The sequence below is a fragment of the Cuculus canorus genome, chromosome Z (assembly GCF_017976375.1).
Source record: "Cuculus canorus isolate bCucCan1 chromosome Z, bCucCan1.pri, whole genome shotgun sequence".
Taxonomy (NCBI): Eukaryota; Metazoa; Chordata; class Aves; order Cuculiformes; family Cuculidae; genus Cuculus; species Cuculus canorus.
The window spans coordinates 58,787,064-58,810,709 of record NC_071441.1 but is presented as its reverse complement, the minus strand read 5'-3'; the positions used below and the strand labels follow the sequence as shown (position 1 = coordinate 58,810,709).

The 23,646-nt window shown below is 38.7% G+C and overlaps 1 protein-coding gene across 1 annotated transcript in view; it reads left to right on the top strand.

Annotated features, from left to right (window-relative positions):
- Positions 1–23,646, top strand: part of ADGRV1 (adhesion G protein-coupled receptor V1) — a 277,900-nt gene that overhangs the window by 206,451 nt on the left and 47,803 nt on the right. Inside the window, exon 85 of the mRNA XM_054054954.1 lies at positions 13,375–13,532. Coding sequence (XP_053910929.1) covers positions 13,375–13,532 — 158 coding nt within the window. The remainder of the gene's footprint in view (positions 1–13,374; positions 13,533–23,646) is intronic.

Below are 23,646 nucleotides of genomic sequence, written 5' to 3'. Positions count from 1 at the left end.
GTGCTCCCTTAGTATTTACTTTCAGGGGAGGGAAAAAGAAAAGTAAAAAAAAAAAGGTACAATACAAAATTGTTCAAATTTCCAGAGAAGGGTATAATGAGAAGACTGAAACACAGTGGGCCATGTTCTAAAACAACAGCTGATGACATTTTGGGTTCTCATTATAGGAAAGCATTACTTAGGCATTTCATTTTTCCCCTTTTCCCAGCTGTTTAGCTCTACAGTAACAGCAGCAGTAAAGAAAAACAAGGAAATTGTGTTTTGCTTTATTATGCAATAGGTCTGGTTTATTGACAAGGCTGTTGCTGCACACACTGACTCAGACTGAATCTTCTTAAGATCCTGTTCTTTGCTGTTTCAAAACAGCATCTTGGCACTTCTTCTTTGTTCGTGGTGGACTGGATTTTCCCTACTGTTTTCAGTCATTAGTAGTTACTCTGTGAGCATCTTGATTAATGAATACGGTGCTACTCATAATGAATTTGGTGTGAGTAAAGGTGATAGAGTAGAATTTCTAGCAGCAATTCCCACTGATGTGGGATGGTCTTTCAAAAATTTTTGGGTTAGTCGGTCCAATTGTAAGCAACGAGCAAACCTCGACATGATTTCTGGCAACTGTAAGATCTGCTGCTTTCTGAGTTTACATTTCTTAGTCAAACTGCTCAAACTGTGATTTTATTACCTTTCTTTTGTCTTCTCTTCTCTTCTCTTTCTCTTTCTTTTGAGGAAAGAAACTAAAAGAAAACTAATGTCAAAGGGTTAACTGCCCTACTGTCACCCTGTAAAATCCAGAAGGACTGTTATTAAACATGTTGCATTTCATTTCAAACTTACATCCAATAATAGAATTAATTTCCCTATGCTGAATTATATATGAAATAAAAGGTATGGGGCTGTCTCTCAGCTAAACTGCATGAGATATAAACTGATTTAAATTCATCAAACACAGACTTGGATTTCATTTTCATTCATACGAAGAGATATCCACATCAGTAGCATGTGCAGTAAGAGATTTCTTGGGTTGTTCATTTTCCCATTGTCCTGATAAAGTGGCAGAGGCTGAGTACAGCACTGAGTCAAAGAGAGTCAGTCTAGCTGTGTTGTGCTTTAAGCTGTAGTATTTGATCACAGAAGTCTCAAAATGTATTTGTGCAGGTGGGTGACAAGTTTCACACTGGACTCTCTGTGGTTAATCTGAGTTTTAATTGCTTTGACCCATAAGCAGATGGTGTTTGGTGTTTCAGAGAAAAATCCCCTCCTTTCTTTTGAGAAAAGTTGATTAAACAAAAGCAAAAATAACATCACAGTGTAATCTTTGAGCTGCAGCTGCAGGGAAAGCACTCACCATTTTATTTTTTTGCTGAAATAATTCCACACAGCCTTTCTCAATCAACTATTTTACTGAAATTATAGGATGAAAATTGTTGTTTCCCTAATTCCAGTTCTTACACCCCATCTCTTAGGAAAGCACAACAAATTGAAACAGGAATATTTTATATTTCGACATCAAAATTTGTGCCGTTCTCACCATGGATCAAGACCACATCTAAATGTAGGATAAGCAGTGAAACAGCTGATAGAACATTGTGCCATGGGTTTATGAAGAACTTACACAACAAATGGAGAACAAGATTTCTTGCAAAGGTGCACAAGAGTGTAAAATGCTCCAACCAGACAGGTATTCTTTGAGGCTCAGTGCTTGCACAAGGGTTGCTGTTTCATGTTTTTGCAAGGTGCTCCATCTCCCCTGGGGAGCTGTGCTGGCTTTGGGATGCCCAGCTACAAGAATCAGTTTATCTCAAAGTCTGTTTCTGCAGCCTGCTGACGTTGGCTAACAAAGCACAGCCTTGTAAAACCCTGTTAATAAACAGCTGGAGGAGCCAGTAAGGCTCAGCCTTCAACAAATGATGGTTTGTCATCCCAGGGATAACAGATGTGGAAGTGGTGCCAAATGTACCCCTTGGTATCTGCTGTTTTGCCATCTGGGAAAGGCAGATGCAATGCTTTTGAGAAGGGGCATGGGGGTGCGGACTTGCTGCTCTGCAGGCACGCATATTTAGGTCTTTTTCAGACTGCTTGTGAGGAAAGAAACTGGTACTTCCTCCAGAGCAGTAACACTGCGAGTTTCCGCTCAGCGCAGTGTTCTGCACATGCTGTACTGAGAGCTGCGTCTATTTGCAAAGCAAGGGGAAAAAAAAAAACAAAACACCCTGAAAACCCCAAACAAACAAAAGTCCACATATTGCAAAAGCCTCTGCTAACATGCAGGGCTGGGCATTCTCTGGCTGCATTGTTCAGAGGTGAGAATTGAGACAAGGCTTTAAAAAAATCTCACTAATATCAGGAAGTGTTGGCTGTGTTTCACTTATCAGCAAGAACATTTATTTATATCAGTGTTTTTGACTTATCAGTAACAACAACTACCATAAGCTTGTGGTAGAAGTTCAGGACACACTGTATTGTTTAAGCTAAAAAATAAAAGAGAGAAATCTTTCTCATTGCTGATGCATTTTGTTACAGTTCTAATTTGTTTTACTTGATGTTTTCTTAGCTTTCCTAATGTCTCATCTTTCTGGTAGGAAGCCTACTTATTTTTAGCAGATTTACTTTGTAAATTAAAAAAAAAAAAAAAAAAGGATTTTTTTCTGAACTAGAAGCAATGGGAACTGCCATTTAAATAGCTTCAGATATGTATCACGCAGAGAGAAGTGTAATATTTACAACTCTTCTGTCAGCTGAAATTTCAGAGGTGCTTTACACTTAACAGATTATTCCTTAGGACTGGAATACATGAATATTAGAGAACTATTTTCTTGATCAAACGTAACTCTGGCAGAATGCCTGGTTTTTAAAAAAAATCTGTAATCATCACACACCCTTAATTTTCAATGCAATCAGTTTTTAGGACCCAATTCTCTCAGATGGCTACATTTTTAAATGGAAAGAAATAGGCAAAATATTTCTAGTAAGAGCATAAACTTATGTAAATACCACTTTAAAATCTTAAACCGTGCAGTTAAAAATTTCCTGTGTGTAACAAATATGTTTCCAATATTTTTTCCTAATAAATCCAAAATTCGAGCTGGTTTATAATGCTGTACTGCAATTAGGCTTAGGAAAATCAGAGTTCAGTTTAAAATTTGACACAGTCCGTGTAATTTGGCCCAAAGGGGTTAAGCATGCAGTTTTGTTCACATGTCATTAAAAAAGTGGCAGGGATTTTCCAAAGAATGAAGGAGGGCTGGTGGGCAACCACATCCTGCCAGGGCAATGTCCTTAGGATGTGGGCTGTGTCATGCCTCCTTGAAAGCTACAGCAACACCCTTTGGCTCAGTTATAAATCGGTGCTGCTTTCACCTTACCATGAGGTCTTTTCTGGGAGTTACCTGATGGAAATATAAATCAGATAGTTCTCTCCTTGTTATTTTGAGCAATTCTCTTCTTGTAGAAGAGTGTTCCTTTCTTTCTGAGAGGAAAGTCTTGCTAAAAGAAAAGCTTGCACATTGGAGAGTCATCGAAATATGAAGCCATGCCACATTTTGGTCGGCCTCCACTGCTTGAGCAACTTCTCTGGCCTGCCAAATGTAATTTAGAGTGCCTCGAGGCAGCTGTAATTTATGCTGACCAGTATGAAATTGCTCTTCTCTGCTCAGTCCTGTAGAAAATTTAGCCTAGTTGGAGGGAAGGTTCTTGCTCAGCAAGCTCATACAAAGGTTTCTGAAGCACTGAATCATGAGAGGAGACATATTATTGCTCTCTACAAACTCTCCATCTCTGGAGAGGTTAAAAAAAAGTGTGGCCATGGCACTTCGGGACATGGTTTAGTAGGCATGGTGGTGTTGGGCTGATGGTTGGACTTGATGATCTCAGAGGTCTTTTCCAGCCTTAATTATTCTATATTGTGTCTTCCTGACTCACAAGACCGCTATGCTTGCCTTCCAGGATTTGATTTACCAAAGTCTTGTCACTTCTTCATTTAAAACTTGAAATAAGCCTGAGGTTATTAGGAATAATGAGCTGTTAGTAACACAGAGTGCATCTGACTGTTGATTCTCTGCTTTGGTGCAGCTGCCATAGCCTTTTGAGTCTTGTTTTTATCAAGGCATGCATGGACTTGTGTAGGGATGCTGGAAGCCAGATTTGGTTTTATCAAATCATGTTTTTACACTTTTTGGTAAGAGATGCATAGCATTTTGAAAAACAATGTTATTATCATAACCATTATTATCATTAGAATCATCATGATTATGTAATTGTGTATTTTTAAAATAATGGAAGCAATTGTTTTCTTTTAATGCAGGTCATTTTGCAGCTGCAGTACATTACTTTATTATGACTTGTTTTTTCTATCATGGCTGGAATTTGCTACATCAGACAAAGATGGTTAAACACTGCTCTCAGTTTCTGAAACTGCACAGACATAAACATTCCCTTTTGCTGACTGGGAAATGATGACATCCAAATTTACAAAAGATCAGTTTATGTTTAGGGCTTCATTTATGCATTGTCTTATTTTAATTACTGAAATATTACTGTCACAGGATGAACTTAGTATAATGAATTGGTATTTCAATATACTTTATTAGCTAGTTTTAATTTACATATGGGCACTGTAATAAGACTATAAGGAGATACATTCCCTTAATCATCATTGAGTTCTCTGTAGAAGTTTGATCTTATCACTGTAAGTCAAGACAAAGGAAAAAAAATACTGGTGTATCAGTTTTTAGGAGCATCCTGAAATGCTCTAAAGGAGCCTGCTTCTCTCCAGCTGTGAGGCATAACCCAAAATTAACAATCTCACTAGGCCTCCCAGAACTGAGGAGGCTGCAATGTCTCACTTTTGAAATTTTTTAAATTATAAAATGTTGCCTCAAATTCCAAATATTCATGCTAAATAAAAGAGCTCTGAGGGCTGATACTTAGCCCAAAGGTTAAGTGGCACAGACTGGTTCTCATTCACATCTGTTTGAGCTCTCCCCTGCAGCCAAAATATATAACACTTGGTCTTGTACCTTGTTCTCTGCAAAGAGCCTTTGTAGCATTAAAAGTTATTGCTTTCTGTGTTTCTCTTTTTTTTTTTTTTTTTTCAGTTCAGAGTATTTGAAATAATGTGAGAGCTGGACTGACAGCCTCCAGGGGAGTAGCTTCATAACTTGACATTGAGGGTATGTGGGTTTCCCCCACAGATGCCACATGGGCTTTTTGAGAGCCTATATTGAGTCTGGCTGGGATGCAGCTTATTTTCTCCGTAGGGGCTGTCATGCTGTGCTGTGTCTTGGTATCTGGAAAGGTGTTAATAACGCACCAGTGTTTTGGCTACTGCTGAGCAGTGTTTGCACAGCATCAAGGCTGTTTCTCCAACTGCCACCCTCACCATGAGGTGAAGCAAGATCTTGGGAGGGAAGTTATCCAGTCTGACTAACCAAACTGACCAAAGGGGTATTCCATGTCATATGATGTCTCTTTAGCCATAGAAGATAGTGAGAAGGAGGAGGAAGGGGAGCATTCATTGTTACAGCATTTATCTTCTGGAGCAACCACAATGTTGCCCTGCTTCCTTGGAAGTAGCTGTATATTGCCTGCTGATGGGAAACAAAGAATAAATCTTTTGTTTTAATTTGCTTCTGCACATAATATTTACTTTTGTTTTGTTAAACTGCCTTCGTCTTGACCCAAGAGTTTTTTCCATCTTGTTTTTTTGCCCCACCTCCCTACCCCAGTTCTGCTGAGGAGGAGGATGATAGAGCAACTTAGTGGACACCTGGTCAACCCACCACAGTTCCCTAAGGCCTGAAGTAGTATTGGAGCAGTGTTGATAGACTGTGGTGAGTGGAAGGAGTAAAATCTGATGTAGTTTCATCAGTGTAATGACATTTTTTTGACACAGTCTGCCTCTGCCTGGACATTGTTTTTAGTAAATGTTATTTTGGGTACTGGGTAAAGTAAACACTGTAGTGTTAGGTTGGAGCTACAGGCATGGTTTTCATCCTTGGATGTTGGAAGGATTACTTTTCTTATTATGCGGTTTGGGTTGTGCAATGTTCCAGTTGATTGTGGATATAAATGAGTTTGCTTATCATCAGAGGCAGTGGCAAGCCACATCCTAGTAAAACACCAAATAGGATAAAATATATGGTAGGCATGTTCTCTGGATTTATGCAGGTATCCCATGCATATACAGAGTTTGCAGTTATTGTCAATGAAAGGAAGGGAAAGGAAGCGTGAGAGGAAAAAGGAAGGGGAGAAAGGCAGAGGACAAAGGAAAGGCAAGATGAGTAAAGGAAAATAAGTAGGATTAAGAAATGATATACAGAGGGAAAAAAGAAGGCTCAGCTTATCTTCTCTGTTTCCTGTTTTGGGCCTGACTCTGTGGATTGCTTAGGAAATGTTTAACAAGTGTTCACGCAAAAAGAAATCTTTATTCACCTTAGAACTGAACTTGGGGGGCTTCACTGGAAAGAATGGTTCAAACACGGAAATAAGTGCTGCCTAACATCTTTCATTTTAAGGCACATGCTTTAGGTCTTTTTATATTTTTTTCTCCAAGCATTAATTTCTGGGCTTGAAAGTACCTCAGTGCTTTGTGCCTGGATGATCTTTTAAGGCACCTATCCCTGATCCTTATGGATCTACTAAGTGCTGCTAATCCCTTCTGTGGCTACTGTGATAGCCAGCAGCCAGTCTTGGCATGGTTTAAACCCTTTGGCTTGTGTTTTCCAGCAAGAAATATGTATTACAACATGAAGAAAGTATTCTATTTTTGCTTTTTGCCTACTCATAGAATGCCAGTTCCTTTGCCTACTGGTAGTTTGCCAATACATGTCCCTTCTCTATAGGGAAAAAAAAACCAACAAAAAACCAAACCAAATAAATCACGACAATTTTTTTTTTTTTCAGTCAGTTCAGAGCGGAACACATTTGTAAGACCTCTGGTAGCTTTTACAACTCTACTGTGAACTTTCTTCATTTGCTTCATGTTTTTGAAATGTGCCAAAACCAGATGCAGCTTATTATGGAGGGTTTTGTAATGATGACTAGAGCAGAACAGTTACTTCATAGATACTAGAGCATGTATTGCTGTTCATACATCCAAGTCTGACTTTACCACTTTGGAACAGCATAAAGTTTTGACCCACATTCTGCTTACTGCAATCCACAGTAATATCTAGATTTTTTTTTCAGAATTAAAAACAAGCCAGTGAATGTTGTAGATGTGTGGTTTTACATTTACTTTCCATTTGCATCCTGCTGTGTAATTCAAAGAGTATCAAAAGTTTCCAAGTGCATTTATAAACTGAAGCCGTAACCTCATGAAAGAATGAAATCAAGTTTATCTGAATGAAATCAAGTTTATCTGATGTAGTTGTTTGTCCAGAAAAGCATCTTGATTTTTGCTTTTTCATTCTTTATGAGCTGAATGTTTTAATATGCTGTAGACTTGTTTGGCATTTGACTTTTGGAGAGTGGATTCTGAGGAGCTCTTAGGAAGAAATGTTTTCCTGTCAGCGTGTTGAGGCCCTGGCACAGGTTGCCCAGAGAACTGGTGGTTGCTCTGTCCCTGGAGGTGTTCAAGGCCAGGTTGGATGAAGCAACCGGATCCAGTGGGAGGTGTCCAGTTGGAACTGGATGGACTTTAAAGTCCCTTCCTGCTCAAACCATTCTGTAACTCTATGATTCTATAACATCTAATCATCTCAAATTTTCCTGTATATTCCGAGACATATTGAAAAAACACAGTTAACGGAATAACTGTGTTCTCAGGTAAATTTTTGATAATTCTTAGATGAAAATTGTCAAGGAATCATGACTTTAAAATGTCCTTCAAATATTGTTCAATATCTTCCTTTGATACTAATGGACTAGAAAATATTACATTTGATTCATGTAATACAAGCCTGAGAGAAAGGAGTTCCCATTCAAATTCATCACAGCAGAAAGCCAGGGAAAAAAGAACATTAGATTTCGGTTATAATTCATTATATTATTGTCATCTGGGTTCTGTTCTGAAAAAGTAGCATGATATTCAGTGGGGACATGTGGAAAGAATTGTATCTTGCCAAGATTAATTAACTATGCAAAAATAGGAATGGGAATAACAGGCTGTTTACCAGTTTGTCGTGAAAAGATCGTGTGCTTGTTGTGGATGATACACTAAGCATGAGTCAACAAATTTGTGCTGCAGCACAGAAGGCAGACATGGTATTGGCATACCAATAAAGCAACTTAGCCTTAAGGACACATAAAGTCCTTCTGCTGTAGTCACGTACTGAGATGAAATTCTATCATAGGTCACGTGCCCCGTAATTTAAAGAATTGCATTAGCAAAGTGGTGCAATCAATGAGACCAGCAAGGGTCCTAAATATAAAATATATTCATAAAGACTAAAAAATCCATGACTGTTCAGTTTAAAGAAGACTGGAGGGAAAAACTGTAGCAATTTACAAGTAGACAAGGAAATATTACAGCAAACATGGGAAAAGTCTGTTTCCCACATCTGTGTTGGCTATGTCAAGATGTCACATGTATACACTGTAACAAGAAAGAGTCAAGTTTAACACTTGGAAATGGTCTCTGGCAGTAAGTGCTGTGAAGCGCTGAAGCACGTTTCTTGGACAGGTTTTTTATCAGGCTAGACAGACACCAGGCACTAATGATGTAAGGTGTGGTGTAGAGAAAAGCTTTTTTATGGAGAAAAAAGCTTTTTGGTCCTTAGCCACAATACAATTTCCTTTAGTAAAAGGTTCGCATGGACAAAGAGTCCATTCGGTATCTGTGATACTATCACAGGCCAACACTTGCTGCAACATTAGGTAGCAAGGTGTCATCTATTATAGGCATGGTTGTTTATTGGCAGGGTTGCAAACTTCCTATCTGTGCAAGAAAGCTCAAAGCCCCCTCCAAATAAATGCCATATCACCTTCCTTTGCCCAAGGCAGTCAGAAAGCGGATCAGATTGGACCACTCTCTTCAATTCATTCTTCTCTAAGTTCTAAGAAGTGTTATATCTGTGTTTTCAAGGTGCTGTGTGGTCTGTTGTTAGTGCATCTAGAAGACTGCATGAAGTAGAATGAAAACTGAGTCTAAGCCTGTGTGACTTTGACACTGAATTTTTGTATAATCTTGTAGAAATCTCTAGATTCTTATTTACTCTAGAAACAGAAATTTCTCTGGTACAACTGTGGCTTGCTTTTCCTCAGAAACTAGTGACTCTCATCTAATGTTAACATAAATGTTACCCATTTTAAGCTTAGAGTACACCTTCTGGCTGTTTTTTCTCAACATCAGTTCATAGAATTACAAACATTTTCTTGGAAAAAAAATCAATGCATAAAACAAAATTGTCAGTATGTTTCTTTGCCTGTCAGGGGAGTGGAAAACAAAACACGGCACAAACATTAATCTTGTTGCTTAATGCATTTATGGAAAATGACAGTGGAACTATAATCTGTTCATGTTGAAAATTTGTGAGGTTCAGGACACTTTGACACTGCAGAAGCCAACATGGTTATCTGCTGTAAGGGTGTGGCCACCGCAGATTTGGTCTCTGACAGTTGCTAAAACTGGCATTTTCCTGCATCCAGCTTTAAGGTAAATGACGATTAATTTGGGCTTGCTTTAAAATGCTCTGCCTTCAAGCTTAGCAGTTCATGAGCTGCTCTGCATTGATTCACTGCATTTATTTTACCATCGTGGTATATGACCATATGTATAAAACACCAGCAATCCTGCATAGCGTGTGAAGTGTCCATGGATTGGGGGGCCTTTAGCTTGGTGCTAGGGGAAATAAAATCCTACAGCATCACATGGAGGCTTACTGCTGTGTGTTTGTACCTCACTGACGAGAGGAGCAAAAGAATTTTATGCAAAGAACAGCAGTGTTTCAAAACAAGCAGAAAGTTGGAAGGGACCAGAGGATGCAGCATAATTTTTTTTTCCCCCAGTTCTGAAATGATTAACAAGCCATCACGTAGTGGATGAAATTACACTTTGGAGAAGACACAGTCTAAAAATAATTATTTCTAAGATTATTTCTAGCATCTTTTCTAGAGTTAATATGGATACAGGCCTACACAGGGTCTCAGATAATGTGTTTATTGTTCTCATAAACTGGGAAAAAAATCCTGTAAATTAGAAACATTTGAAGTGGAAGTAAAGTGATGTTTATGGGAAAAGCGACACCATGAGTGGAATAAGGGATTGGGAGGCTATTAAAGGGAGTCTTGGAGATAGTGAAAAGAAATGAGTCGAGGCTGTCAGAGAAATTGATGGTAATCAAAACAAAATCCAGAATCAGAGCAATGTCAGTGGTCAGAACAAAGTGGTCCAAACACAACCAAAGACAGATTCATAGAATCACAGAATTGTTTAGGTTGGAAAGGACTTTTAAGATCATCACGCCCAACCCTTAACCTAACACTGCCAACTCCACCACTAAACCATTCCCCTAAGCACCACATCTACTTTGTTTTTAAATCCCTCCCAGTCAGATAACAATAGTCAAGAAGGGAAAGAGTGGAGACAGCTTGGACCGACAGCTAAACAATTGTCTTTTTGTTGCTAGAAGAGACATAACCTGGTAGCAAAATAGTCAGGAAAGAAAAAAAAAAACAAACCCCAACAAATGAATACAAAAATTACTTCATTATGCACAATGGCTCTGTCTTTCATTGATTAAAGACTTACTTTACAAAGTTGAGTGCCTGTTAAAAAAAAAGAACTTGCTTGGAGTCTGTACTGTTCTTTAAACAAGAAAGGTTTGTAATTATCTAGTTCATTCCAGTTGCAACTTCGATCCTTCTAGGCCTTTTTCTGTAGAATAGTTGTGTTCTGGGACACCAACTGAGTTGATGCTTTGGGTCATTTTTCTTCTGTTTCCCAACAAATGTGAGGAATGTAAGACACAGTAGTTCCACGCGACAAATGCATCGTGGTAATTGAATAATAGATGTGTGCCCCTAGTGTCACGTATAATAAATAATGGTCCCTATAATGATATCCCATAAGATTTCCAGCATAAAAGATGTCTTACAATGTATATCATCACACTACTCTATGTGAATAACACTGATAGGAAATAGTGGTCATTGCTGAGTTGCTTAACATTGCTTTCAAGGGAAAAACCCAAGTGAGCTTGGTAGGTTAATACGGCTTCATGTATTTGTCCGCATAACTTTCCAGTGTCTTTTTTAGAACAAGTACAGAAGGGCATTAGTAAAAGTGATCCAGCTGTGGTGGTTTTCATTTTTATGCAGCTTTCCAGGATGTGCAGATAGTTTTTTAAGATTTTACATGATCTCTGATTTATAAAAATGTATGAAATTGGAAAAAAAATTACAGGTTTCAAAACATAACTATGATTTTATAGAAGAATATAAATATGCTAAGATTCTTGCTTTCATATATGAGTATGTGGCTTCATAATAAATATAATCCTTAAAAGCAGCATAGGTTATGGTAATGTGCCTTCCTGTCTTAATGCTAATTGGGCCCACTCAACAACATGTTTGGGGAACAAAAGTAACTTTCATATCTAAGAAATATTAAAGTTTAGAAGCACGAAAAGGATCAGACATCATGTCCAAGAAAGAACTGTGTTGCCAGCAAATGGAAGGCGGGCATCCTTCTCTGCTCAGCACTGGAGTGCTAGGTGCAGTTCTGGGCTTCTCAGTATGAGAGAGACATGGATAGACAGGACAAAGTCCAATCAAGCGCCACCAAGAGGAGTAAGAGACTGGAGTGTCTCTCTTATGGGGAAAGTTGGGATTGTCGTCTGCAGACTAGAAGGAGCAGGGAATATTTTTAATATATACAGATGCCTGTAGGGAGGGTGAGAAGGGGACAGAGCCAAGCTCTTTTCACTGGTCACCACTGACAGAGTCAGAGGTGATAGGCACAATATTTAACAGTGAAAACTTGTATCTGAACATCAGGAAACTCTTTTTCATTGTGAGGGTGACTGAGCACTGTCAAAATTGTCAAGGAAGGTGGTAGAATCTCCCTCCTTGCTGATACTTGATACACAGTCTTGGGCTCTGAATGGCCCTGCTTGAGCAGAGGTGTTGGACAAGATGACCTCCAAAGATACTTTCCAAGCGCAACCACCGTATGATTCTGTGAAGCAAACACCTTTAGTTGTAATAGAGATCCTATCCACCCTCTTGCTTACTTGCTCAGTGATGTCACCAGCTGGTATCTCCACTGGTGTCTGACTGGGTCCCTTCTGAAAAGACATGCAGAAGTTATCTGCATTCTACCGGAAAGTATTTTGAGATTCACTGAGCACGCCTAACATATTTTGGAAGAGCTGACACAGAATGCAATCTCAGAGCACTGCAGGACATGCTGGACAAAGTACACGTGTCTGCCAAAGCAAACCCATATGTATTACAGGTACACCAGTGAAACATGTTCCCACGCTATTCTCAGCTGTACATTGTACTAGCATTGACTCTAAACTTATTTAGCAGAGCTGACCTGACAGAGAGAAGGGCTGGGTAAGTTACACCCTCCTAACAGGGATAGCAGTGACCACATACTCTCTAGACATACTGACTCCTGAGCTGTCCCTTGGGTTGCTCTGTCGTGCGTCATCTCTAGAGTAGGTCAGATGCAGTAAAGCACACACTGACCTCCAGGGAGTTCACAGAAAACCCTGGTCTCTCAAACAGTTGAGAGCTCTCTTTAGCTCTCATCTCCAGATCCTTCAAGTCATCATCTTATATGTGTAATTTGACTCTTTTTCAGGAATAACTCATGTTCCTGTCACATCTTTATAAATAATTATATCTTTAATAAACGGAAAGAGTAAGGAGAGACAGGACAATTAAAAAATTGGGAGGGAGTGTGAATTTGGCTTCAGTGTGCAAATGACATATAATTTCCAACAACTTGAGGAGGAATAGTTATCTTGCCTTTAAGACTCGTTCCTTTATTTCAAAAATATATTTCTCAAAATTTAATTTCTGGTTTAGGAGCTAAGTATAGAAAACTGCATAATGCCCTTTTAGACCGTGATGACTAAGAGTGATCACATTAAATTAATATAGCATGCATGGAGTTTGTTAGAATACAATTTCTTCCATTGCAAAAGTTTAAATCTCTCCAACATTGGTTAGGCTAAAATATAATATGCATACTTTCAAAGTCCAAATGTTGTGTTCCTTAATATATGATGAGGAAATAAGAACCAACGGGACCCAATTCATCCTATCAAGGTCATTCTGGAAACAGAATTAAATAATTTGCGGTTTGTAAATCATATCCTGGTTCAAAGATATTTGGTTTTGAAATTTCACTCTTGAGTATTCAAGGTGTCTCTTATGTTTATTTACATATTTTTTTTCCCATTTTTTTCCATTTTTTTCCATCAGGTGCTTCATTCCAAATGCCTACGCTGCTCTCTTCACTGCTGCTCTGGTGCCGTTAATGTGCTTGGTAGTGGTTTTTGTGGTGTTCATCCACGCCTACCAGGTGACCCCACAGTGGAAAGCATATGATGACATTTTCAGAGGAAGAACAAATGCTGCAGGTATGATTTGAAGGCTAGCCCTACGCAAACAAGTTGGATTTTCAGAACAGTACTGACTGTTCTCACCAGTTCAGAAAACCCCACGAGAAACCACAGTTCAGTAGATAACCACATGTTTAAGACTAAGCAAGGTAGTGATCTTTTGAAGTGTGTGAAAGTACTTTAATGATGAAAGTCATGCAGATGCTTGCCTGTCTTATGAGGATAAAATTGTGCTAAACCCAAAACAAGGAATTAGTATCACTGATTATGTCTAGTCTTGTAAAGAGAACAGCAATAAGACACAACACTGCCCTGCTTAGAGCACTGTGTCCTCATGCCTGGTTTTGACTGGTGGTACTGAGCAGTCCTGTTTCAAGGAGAGCTGAAGCTGCTCCAGTGCAGCAATTGCCAGCATACAAACCCACACTGTCCTTCTCTGCTCAGCCTCAGGTGACGGGCACAGCTCCTAGCGCTCGTGTTTTGCATTATGTTCGGTAGCTGTACAGTCATGCACCATCTGTTTGTCGGAGTATTTGGAGTTAATGCCTCTGTTTTGAAATTTCCTAGTGCTACTCACTACCGGAACATGCTTTAAAGAAAAGATCTGTCTTGTGCAAAACAGGAAGTATTGGTCGGTCTCCTCTGTCAGAACGAGTTCAAATACAATAATGTTCCCAAAATAAAGTTGCAGCAGTTTAGACCAATGTCGTAATAATAGGACACTCGCTGGGAACCTTAGAATAATTCTTTTGTTTTCATGGTATTTTGGGAAAAAAAATTCTGAGGTTTATAAACAACTGCAAATATACAGAGTTTCAGTCAAAGTGTGTCATATTTTCTCTCTGGCTGCATGAAGCCAGTTAGATTTTATTACCTTGTGAAAGATTCTTGAATATTTTTTCCTAATTCATTGGATAAATATCATCTGAACTTGAAAAGGACAGTGGATTACTAAAAAATTCCATTGAGGAGTCCAGTGCTTGTAACTGTTCAGACTTATAAAGAGTAGCTGTCTTGCTAAAATGCTCAAATTTCCAGTGATACATGTATTATGAAATGAGGGATTGTGGCTTTTTTGAACATTTGAGTTATAGAAATACATTCATTTTATGTGAAAGTGAAAATAAATATTAAATATTTATTATCTGACCATTTCTTTCTTAGTGACAAAACGCCAGCTTGACTAAGACCTATATGAATTTGGATAAGGTTGGATAAACATAACTTATAAGTATGAAACTCAAGATCTTACTTACACTTTACTACTTCATTTCTTTCTGATATAAAAAGGACTGCCTGGAGCAATCAGAAGTCACTCATGAATGCTATAGTTTATTTCTTTATAAGCAAAGTTTTTTTAGTGTCTCTAAAGAGAGAGATTCTATATCCGTATGAAGGTTGAAGGTTAAGGCTTGTCTCAGGGCAGTTAAACCAGAGAAAAAAAAAAAACTGAATACTGAAACAGTACCACAACTAAAGTTGGCATTCAAAATGACTGAAAGTTCTAATAGAAATTGTATGTATGTGACATAAAGACATGAAATAATACAGTTGAAGCAAAAATTTGTTTGATTTAACATAGGATTCAGGGTGGGTTTTTTCTCGAGCAGAATCCAGGAAATGGTGTAGAGAATGCTGAAGTCTCAGAAGAAAAGGCAATAAAAATCAGGAAGATAGGTGTTCAATAAAATGTCAGTAATAGTGCAGTTTTTCTAAACAGGTTGTACCTTTTACTACTTGTGCACCTTCATGGCAGATGCGGTGTTTGCTACCATAGGGCTTTTGCAAACACAAATTAAAGTACTTCATGCACTGTGGCTGAGAGTAAGTTGGAGAGAGGCTGTTTTAGAGAAGAAGAAGGAGCTGTGTGGTGAGATTTACTGTGCCTGTGGCTGTGTAAGGCCTCTCTGTGTATCTGTGTTTATAGTATAAGCTTCCAGAAGAAAAGGACAGTGATTTCTCTAGTTTGTAATGTTGCCTATAACTACATAGCATGGTACTAACTGTTAACAAAAGGACTCTTGACTTTCTGACTGAATATTTCAATCCTGAAATTTGAGATAGTGGTAGTATATTTACATTATGTTTAATATTTTATGGATATACAGTACTTTTAAAGACATATTCAAAGTCACTTTGCTGTGGTTAAGCCCTCTTACTATTTTTTAATTTTGAATCTTACTATATGATCCACTCTTTGGAGAAGATCACTCTACTCACTGCATGTTCTTATGAACTCAGTGGGACCTGCTTCCACTTCAGTGCTGCTATTGCAGCCACCACAGAGGATACGGTGGGAACCAACACTTTTCACAATGGCAAAGTTGCTGGCAATCAAGTGAAAAATGGTTGTTCCACTACAGATTGTGGGGCTGGATCACACCTGTGCTGTGTTCCGGCTATAGTGTGACTTACAAGATCCAATGTGGTCAGGAGGTCTTTTGCAATGTTGCCTCTTTAAGTTATGATAGAATCATAGCATAATTTGGGTTGAAAGGGACCATAAAGATCACCCAGTTCACAACTGCGCAGGCATTTTGCTGTTTTGTTATTGCAATGAATATGCCAAGGCTTCTCTCTGTTTAATCCAAAACCAGAGGAAAGGTGGAGCTACCAATCAACAGTTGTGTTTGTGTAGCATCTTATTCTAGCTTGTCTCTGACTGTCATCCCCACACTGATTTACTCCCTGTGCAGTCATCCACAACAAATTCCTACAGCAAAATTACCTATCCCAGCCTCCAGCCTGAGGTTTGGTACCCAAACTGCACTTTGAGTAGTGCAGTAAATGATGAAAGAAGCAAAACCAAAAAATATCCCAGAAAGAACACTGCTTTGGAAAACTGCCTCCTGTCTCCTAGTTAGCCTTTCTAGAAAGAGATTAAAATTTCAAGTGAGTGACACTGTAAACAATTCTGACATATCAATTATAGAGAGGTATAAACACAGACAAAAAAATGTTTAAAATATGCTTTTGCTTTTACTAGTAATTGTAGACACCTGTTCATTTAAATTACAGAGAACAAGGAGTATTGCAGAAAGGAAAAAGTGGTATATGTAGACATCTAATTATCATTTATACACAGATATTCATACAAACATGCATTTTCATGTGAGTATTTGAATGAGTACCATTTATTCCCTTTCTGGGAATCGTTCAGTTAGAAGATAGATAAAATTGCAGTGTGATACAGATGACCCCCTGTGGATTCTGCAATATTTCATGTGAAACATTACTGAATGTTGACAGTAAAAATAAAATAGCAAGGTCACTGGCTTGCATATTACCATAGAATAGGAAAAAGGGTTGAATATGTGGATTTGAAAGAAAAAAGATTGTTATCTGGCTTCTATTTGTGCACCATTTAGGCTATTTCATAGGTCATAGGAAAAGTCTCTTGAACTACAGCTGGTAGTTCTGCAGTTTCATATTTGTGATCTCAGTCTGAGGAAGGTTGTTACTGACTTTAATAGACTTTTAATAGGAATAGAAACAATTAAGTTTGTCCTCATTTGCAGTGTGCATTGCTGGTTATATTTTCTTAGATAAATTGAATATGTAAGTGCCTGAAAAGCTGAAAACTGAGTAAATTTTTTTTCTTACTCTCTTTTCTCATGTTGGTAGAATTATCTGAAGCTCGCCATGCAAAGAAGGTTCATCTTGCGCTATGCAGAATCACAGAATCGCACAATCATAGACAATCTGTTTGCGTATATCACCAACCTCATCATAAAAAAATTCTCCCTTATCCAGTCTAAATCTACCCTCTTACAGTTTAAAAACATTGCCCCTTCTCGTGTGTTTACACGCTCTGGTAAAAAAGTCTTTTTTCCATTTTTCTTATAAGTATTTTTTCAAATACTGGAAGGCTGCACTAAGGTCTCCCCAGTTCCTTCTCTTGTCCAGGGTGAACAACCCCAGCTCTCTCAGGTTTTTCTCACAGGGGAGGTGTTCCATCCCTCTGATCATTCTCATGGCTCTCCTCTAGACCTTTTCTCACAGTTCCATGTCTTTTGTGTGCTGGGACCCCGGAGCTGAATGCAGGACTCCACAAGGGGTCTCACCAGAACAGCATAGAGGGTCCACTTAATGTTCTGTCCACACTTCTTGTCATACAGCCCAGGGTACAACTGGTGCTCTGGGCTGCAAGCACACATTGCAAGTGACATCCTGGCAATAGGTCACTATATATTTGGCACAGGGAGGTGATTGAGGGAGGGTGGATGAGGTGCTGGGGGGCATGGTTTAGGGATTGTTAGGAATGGTTGGACTCGATGATCCACTGGGTCCTTTCCAACCTAGTGATTCTATGATTCTATGATTCTATGAATATCCCAAAGTCTTTCTCTGCAGAGTTGCTCACAATTCTTCCTCTCCCAGTCTGTACTGTTACTGATGATTACCCCTTCCCTGGGATCGTCTGGCAACTGGCCTGTTTCAGCTTCATGAAGATGACATGGACCCTCTTCTCTAGCCTATCAAGGTGCTTCTGGAGGGCATCCCATCCCTGAAGTATGTCAGCTACACCTCTCTGCTTGGTATCACACTCAATCCCAATATCTATTTCATTAGTAAAGATATTGAACAGTACATGGTCCCAGTATGGCCTATGTGGCCATCCAGCCAGCTCCTTATCCATCAACTAGTCCATCCATCAAACACATACCTTCCCAATTTAGAGCCAAGTATGTTGTGTGGGACTACGTCAAAGGCCTTAGTGAATTCAAGAGACATTACCTCAGTGGCATTTCCTTTATCTACAAACATAGTCACTCCATCGTAGAGGGACACCGAAGTAGTCTTTTACAGCTATTAGAATAAATTCTGTCTGCTGTAGTAAACTTCTTCCAGACTTAGGTAGCAGTACTGTGTTTTACTATTTTGTTCTCTCTGTAGGAGCAGAGTTTGTTGTTACCCGTACTAACGGGGACTGTCAGGTATTTTTGTCATTTAGAGCAAAATAACTGTGCTGCGTTTCACCCTACATGTCTAAGAGAAAAAATTTGCCTCTTTGTAACAGCAGAGATTATTTGTTTGTACACCGTTAAATAGTTTCTTGGGAAACTATAGGATGCACTTTGGGTGTTTTTGCATATATTTATACACAGATATTCATAATTAGTTGTACGTCTTGTTCTGTCATGCATGTATACTTCCTACTCCTCTAGATTTATCCTGGGCACTCTTGATTAGAGTCATGTCTATCATGCCCTATTCTGGTAGTTTCCAGGCTTTCAAGACAACATCATGGCCCAAGGACTATGATCTTCCCAGAGTGCTTATCCCACTCTTTTCTTATGCCTGGGATATGACAGTAAAAGCAAATCATTAAAAGTTGTATTGGAGAATAAACACAAATAAATAGAATTTGCCAAATCCTAATCTGGGCAATATGTACTTCTCACTGCCCTGTCTGGAATACCAAATATGTGAGGTTACACTCTCACATTCTTTTTTATTACTCTAGAATTGCTCTTTTACTAGTCTTGTTGTTTTACACGGTGGTTGGTATAGCTTGCATAGGTCAGGGAATTCTCCTTTACAGTAAAAGGCTAGAATAAAAGGCAGTATGGGTCAAGAATTAATTCTTTCTTAGAGCAGGCAGCTCTTCCTCCTCGAAAGGGAACTTTGAAAAATAGTGTGAAAGCTGTTTTGCAAAGAATTTAATCTCTGCCTCAGGAATACTCTGTCAAAGATATGCATTGAGTTTGCTAGAAAAGAGACTTCAATTTGAACTGGTTCAGTTTGCCAGCCTTTCAGCAAACACGTTCTGTTGACTGATGATTTTGCTAAATATAGAAACTAAGTTCTCAACAGTTAGCTTTGACGGCAGCCAAGTCAGAAGTGTGCATTGGTTAAACAACCTCTCGGTGAACTAATATTTAAATTCGCAACAAGAGAAGCTGCTTTTGAAAGAATTCAGATAGTATCAAAATAGAATAGTTGCATTAGGCAGAAATGATAGGAGATTGAAACAGGCATATATAAGAGGTTATTGCTTTTTCTTGACAGTCCTAATATGCAAATGTAGAAATTGGAGATTAATAGGACTGTAATCCAATGGAATGGAATGGAATGGAATGGACCTTAAAGATCATGCAATTCCAACACCCCTGCCATGGGCAGGAACACCTCGCACTGGATCAGGCCTCTCAAGGCCCCATCCAACCTGGCCTTGAACACCTCCAGGGGTGGGGCAGCCACAACTTCCCTGCCTCACCACCTTCATTGTGAAGAATTTCCTCCTTATGTCTAGTCTATATCTGCCCCTCTCCAATTTATAGCTATTCCTGCTTGTTCTATCACTCCATGCCCTTGTAAAAAGTCTCTCCCCATCTTTCTTGTAGCCCCCTTCAGGTACTGGAAGGCCGTTATAAGGTCTCCCTGGAGTCTTCTCTTCTCCAGGCTGAGCAACTCCAACTCTCTCAGCCTGTCCTCATAGCAGAGGTGCTGCAGCCCTCTGATCATCTTTGTATCCCTCTGCTGGACACATTCCAACAGTTTCATATCCTTCTTGTATTGAGGATTCCAGAAGTGGACACAGTACTCCAGGTGGTGTCTCATGAGAGCAGAGTAGAGGGGCAGAACCTTCTCCCTCACCCTGCTGGCCATGCTTGTTCTGATGCAGCCCAGGGCACAGCTGGCCTTCCAGGATGCGAGTTCACGTTGCTAGCCCTTGTCAAGCTTCTCATCAGTCAGCACTCTCAAGTCCTGCACTGCAGGGCTGCTCTCAGTCACGTCATCCCCGATCCTGTATTAAAACCATGGAATATACATAATTTTATTTTCCAGATGTTCACTAAACTTTCATAATTTCATGAAAAGATTTGAAAATCTAATAGAAAAAAATAACTGAAAGATCACCTGCATTTTTCTCCAAGAACACCCTTGTGAACAGATGACTTCCATTTATTGAACAACATGTAGTGGCATAATTTTCATGCCCTACCCATAAATGTGCAGCAGAACTTACCTGATTCAGATATCATCGTTGTTAATGTGCCAGAATTAATTTAAAGATTAAAACTTTCTGTTGCCAAAATAGAACTGGGTGAAGAATGCCTTAGATATTTAGCTGTAAAATTTTAACTACCTTCTTGTGTGTTCCTTCTTATAAATTTCATTAATATATTTATTGTCTTGGCAGTATGTAGTTCCTGATCATGACAGAACATGGTTGGGGTCCACCTCTATCTACTACCATCTGATATTCTCAAGAAACCAATAAGCCACGCTAAATGCAAGTGCAGGACATTCCAACCATGCTTCTGTGCTCAGGAAATGATGCTGAGAACAGGGTTTTTGATTCTAAGAGAGGATGTATATCTGTAGTCACCTGTCTTAATTATCACGTGAGCTGTATGCTAGAATCTTTATCTTCAATATACAATGCATATTATACATGTAAAAGAATCAAAGGGACTGTGAATTGCAGATGTATTTTCACCTTGAGATGACAATGTGCATCTAGCAGTAAAAGAACCAGGTGCTGGCTACCCCTGAATTAAGTTATGCACAGTATGCACAGTATTCATCACAGTCGCACATTGGATATAATATTTTAGTCTTCACAGTGCTCCAGGGCCTTTTGTTTTTTTGTGATAAGGAGAAAAACAGATCTTTGCCTCTGAGATTTATACAAATACAGTTAAGGCAAAAATGCATAAGCATAATTACAAGCTAAAATAAAAAACGAAGATCTGAATAAGGTAATAACTTAAGTGCATCAGCTACACTCATGTAATTTAGAGTGTTTGCACTGTGCTTTACATGCCTAAATTAGCTCTCTTCTTTTAAAGAAATCTGCAGAAGCAAGTTAATTTGCATGAGTTATGCCTGTGCAGTTGTGAATTTAACACTCATTTAATATTTTGTGTAATACTTCTAGAAAATTTTATTATATGGAGATAAGTAGACTCCAATTCTTTCTTTTTTTTTTATTTGCTGTTGATTCTGGGATTTGCTGTGTTCCTTGAATAACAGTAATAGCATAAGCTATAATATGATGCATGGTCTTTCATCTCATTATGCTATAAAGTGTCTTAAAGATGTATAAGAAAGTTTGCAGAAAAACTGAGACTTAGTGTGATGATTAGAGAGGTCAGTCTGTTATGATTTTATAGTAGTGCTGTAGTCTTAATGATTAATGGGAGGTGTACTTTTCTTTTAGGAGGTATTCTTTAATTTCAAACCTTTCCATGCCACAAGGAGCAGCAGATTAAAAACAAATATAAACCAACCAAACCCAGTATTTTAACAGGTTCACTGCTTCCTGTTTTTACAAATGATCCAGTTTTGTCCAGCTGGATTTCACAGACACGTACCTACCAGCTTTATGATCTTCAGTAACAGCTGCTGTTAAATTCTACACATCTTTAACATTTCCTAGCTGGAATCAGAGGTGTTGTCATGAGCCATTGATCACATGGTGGTGGTGTTTTCTCCACCTCATACAGTTTTTTCCACTGTATGAGGAAATCTGCTAACTTCTTTATTTTGGCGATGAATTCCCGTTACAAAACTGCTTTTCTACAGCAGTTGTCAAGAGCAATTGAAAATGGAGCCAGCAGGATTTGGAACACTGTTATTCAGGTGTATTTTTAGGAAAATTGGTTTTGTGGCATTTTCCTAGTTCTGATGAAGTTCAACTCATGACTTATTAAGCAATAGTCTGTAAATTTACTCTTTCACAAACTGATGAAATTCTGTGAAGCAATACATTCTCTCCAATCATGTAGGGAAAAATGTTTGTAAAGACCTTTCAGGGTTTGCAGTAGGTCTTAATGTGTAGCCAACAACAATTAAAGACAATTAAAGTTGCATTATCAGTTTAACAGCCTAAGGGGAAGACACAGTAAATATTTACAGGTAAACTCAGGCAATCATTAAAGCTGTATTATTTAATTGCTTCTTTTATTGACTTTCCTATTTTTAAAAAAAAATTAAACACCTTAGGCAAAAGAAAAAGACATAATATGGGGCAACATACTGATGAGAATACAAACATTTGGACATGTTATGAAAGCATAGTGCATTCTTTATGCTCCATACTTAAGTTGTCTAGATGTTTGCTGCAAAGACATACTCAGTATTAGACTTCAGGTCTAATATTATTTCATAATTTCCAGTTTTATTAACTTCTATTTGATTTTTTTCACTGCTCACACTGATTGTCCTGGAAAATTTTATCTATAGTATCAGGTATGGAAGGAAGGATTAAAACATACCTGAGAGTTTTGTACCAAAACAGGTTGCATACATGAAGATAAGTTTTAACTCTACTAACTGAAAAAACAGAAAATTGGCAATTTCAGATGATGAAGTATATTTGCTTTAGAATTAGATGTTTATTCTAGGAATAAATAATGTAGTATCTTCTGAAATACAAAAACTAATACAAACTGGAAAGATATGATTTTTTCCATCTGCCAATTGCTAGGACATCGTAGAATCATAGAACCGTAGAATGGTTTAGGATGGAAGGGACATTAAAGCCCATGTAGTTCCAACCCCTTGCCATGGGCAAGGACACCTCCCACTGGATCAAGAGCTCCAAGCCAACCTGTCCTTGAACACCTCCAGGGATGGGGCAGCCACCTCTTCTCTGAGCAACCCGTGCCAGTGTCTCATAACCCTCATCATGAAGCAGTTCTTCCTAATGTCTAATCTAAATCTTCCCCTTCCAATTTAAAGCTATTGCCCCTTACCCTATCACTACAGGCCCTTGTAAATAGTGCCTCCCCGGCTTTCTTGTAGGTCCCTTTCAGGTACTGAAAAGCTGCTATAAGGTGTCCCCGGAGACCTCCCATCAAAACCAACTTGCTTGACAGAATGTGGTATCCTGAACCGACTAATCCTGGTGTCGTGAAGAAAGTTCCAGTGCTGGCAATCTACAAAAGCAGAGTGTTGTTTCTCCTAGTTCATCTCAGTTACTTTTCCAAGTGGTGCTACAGATTTTTTCCAGAGCATGAGTTTATCATAATTTCTTAGGCCTTATGACAGATTTATTTTTTATTATAGATTTATAGAATGGTTTGGGTTGGAGGGCACCTCAAACCTCATCCAGTTCCAACACCCTGCCATGAGCAGGGACGCGTCCCACTGGATCATGTCGCTCAAAGCCTCATCCAGC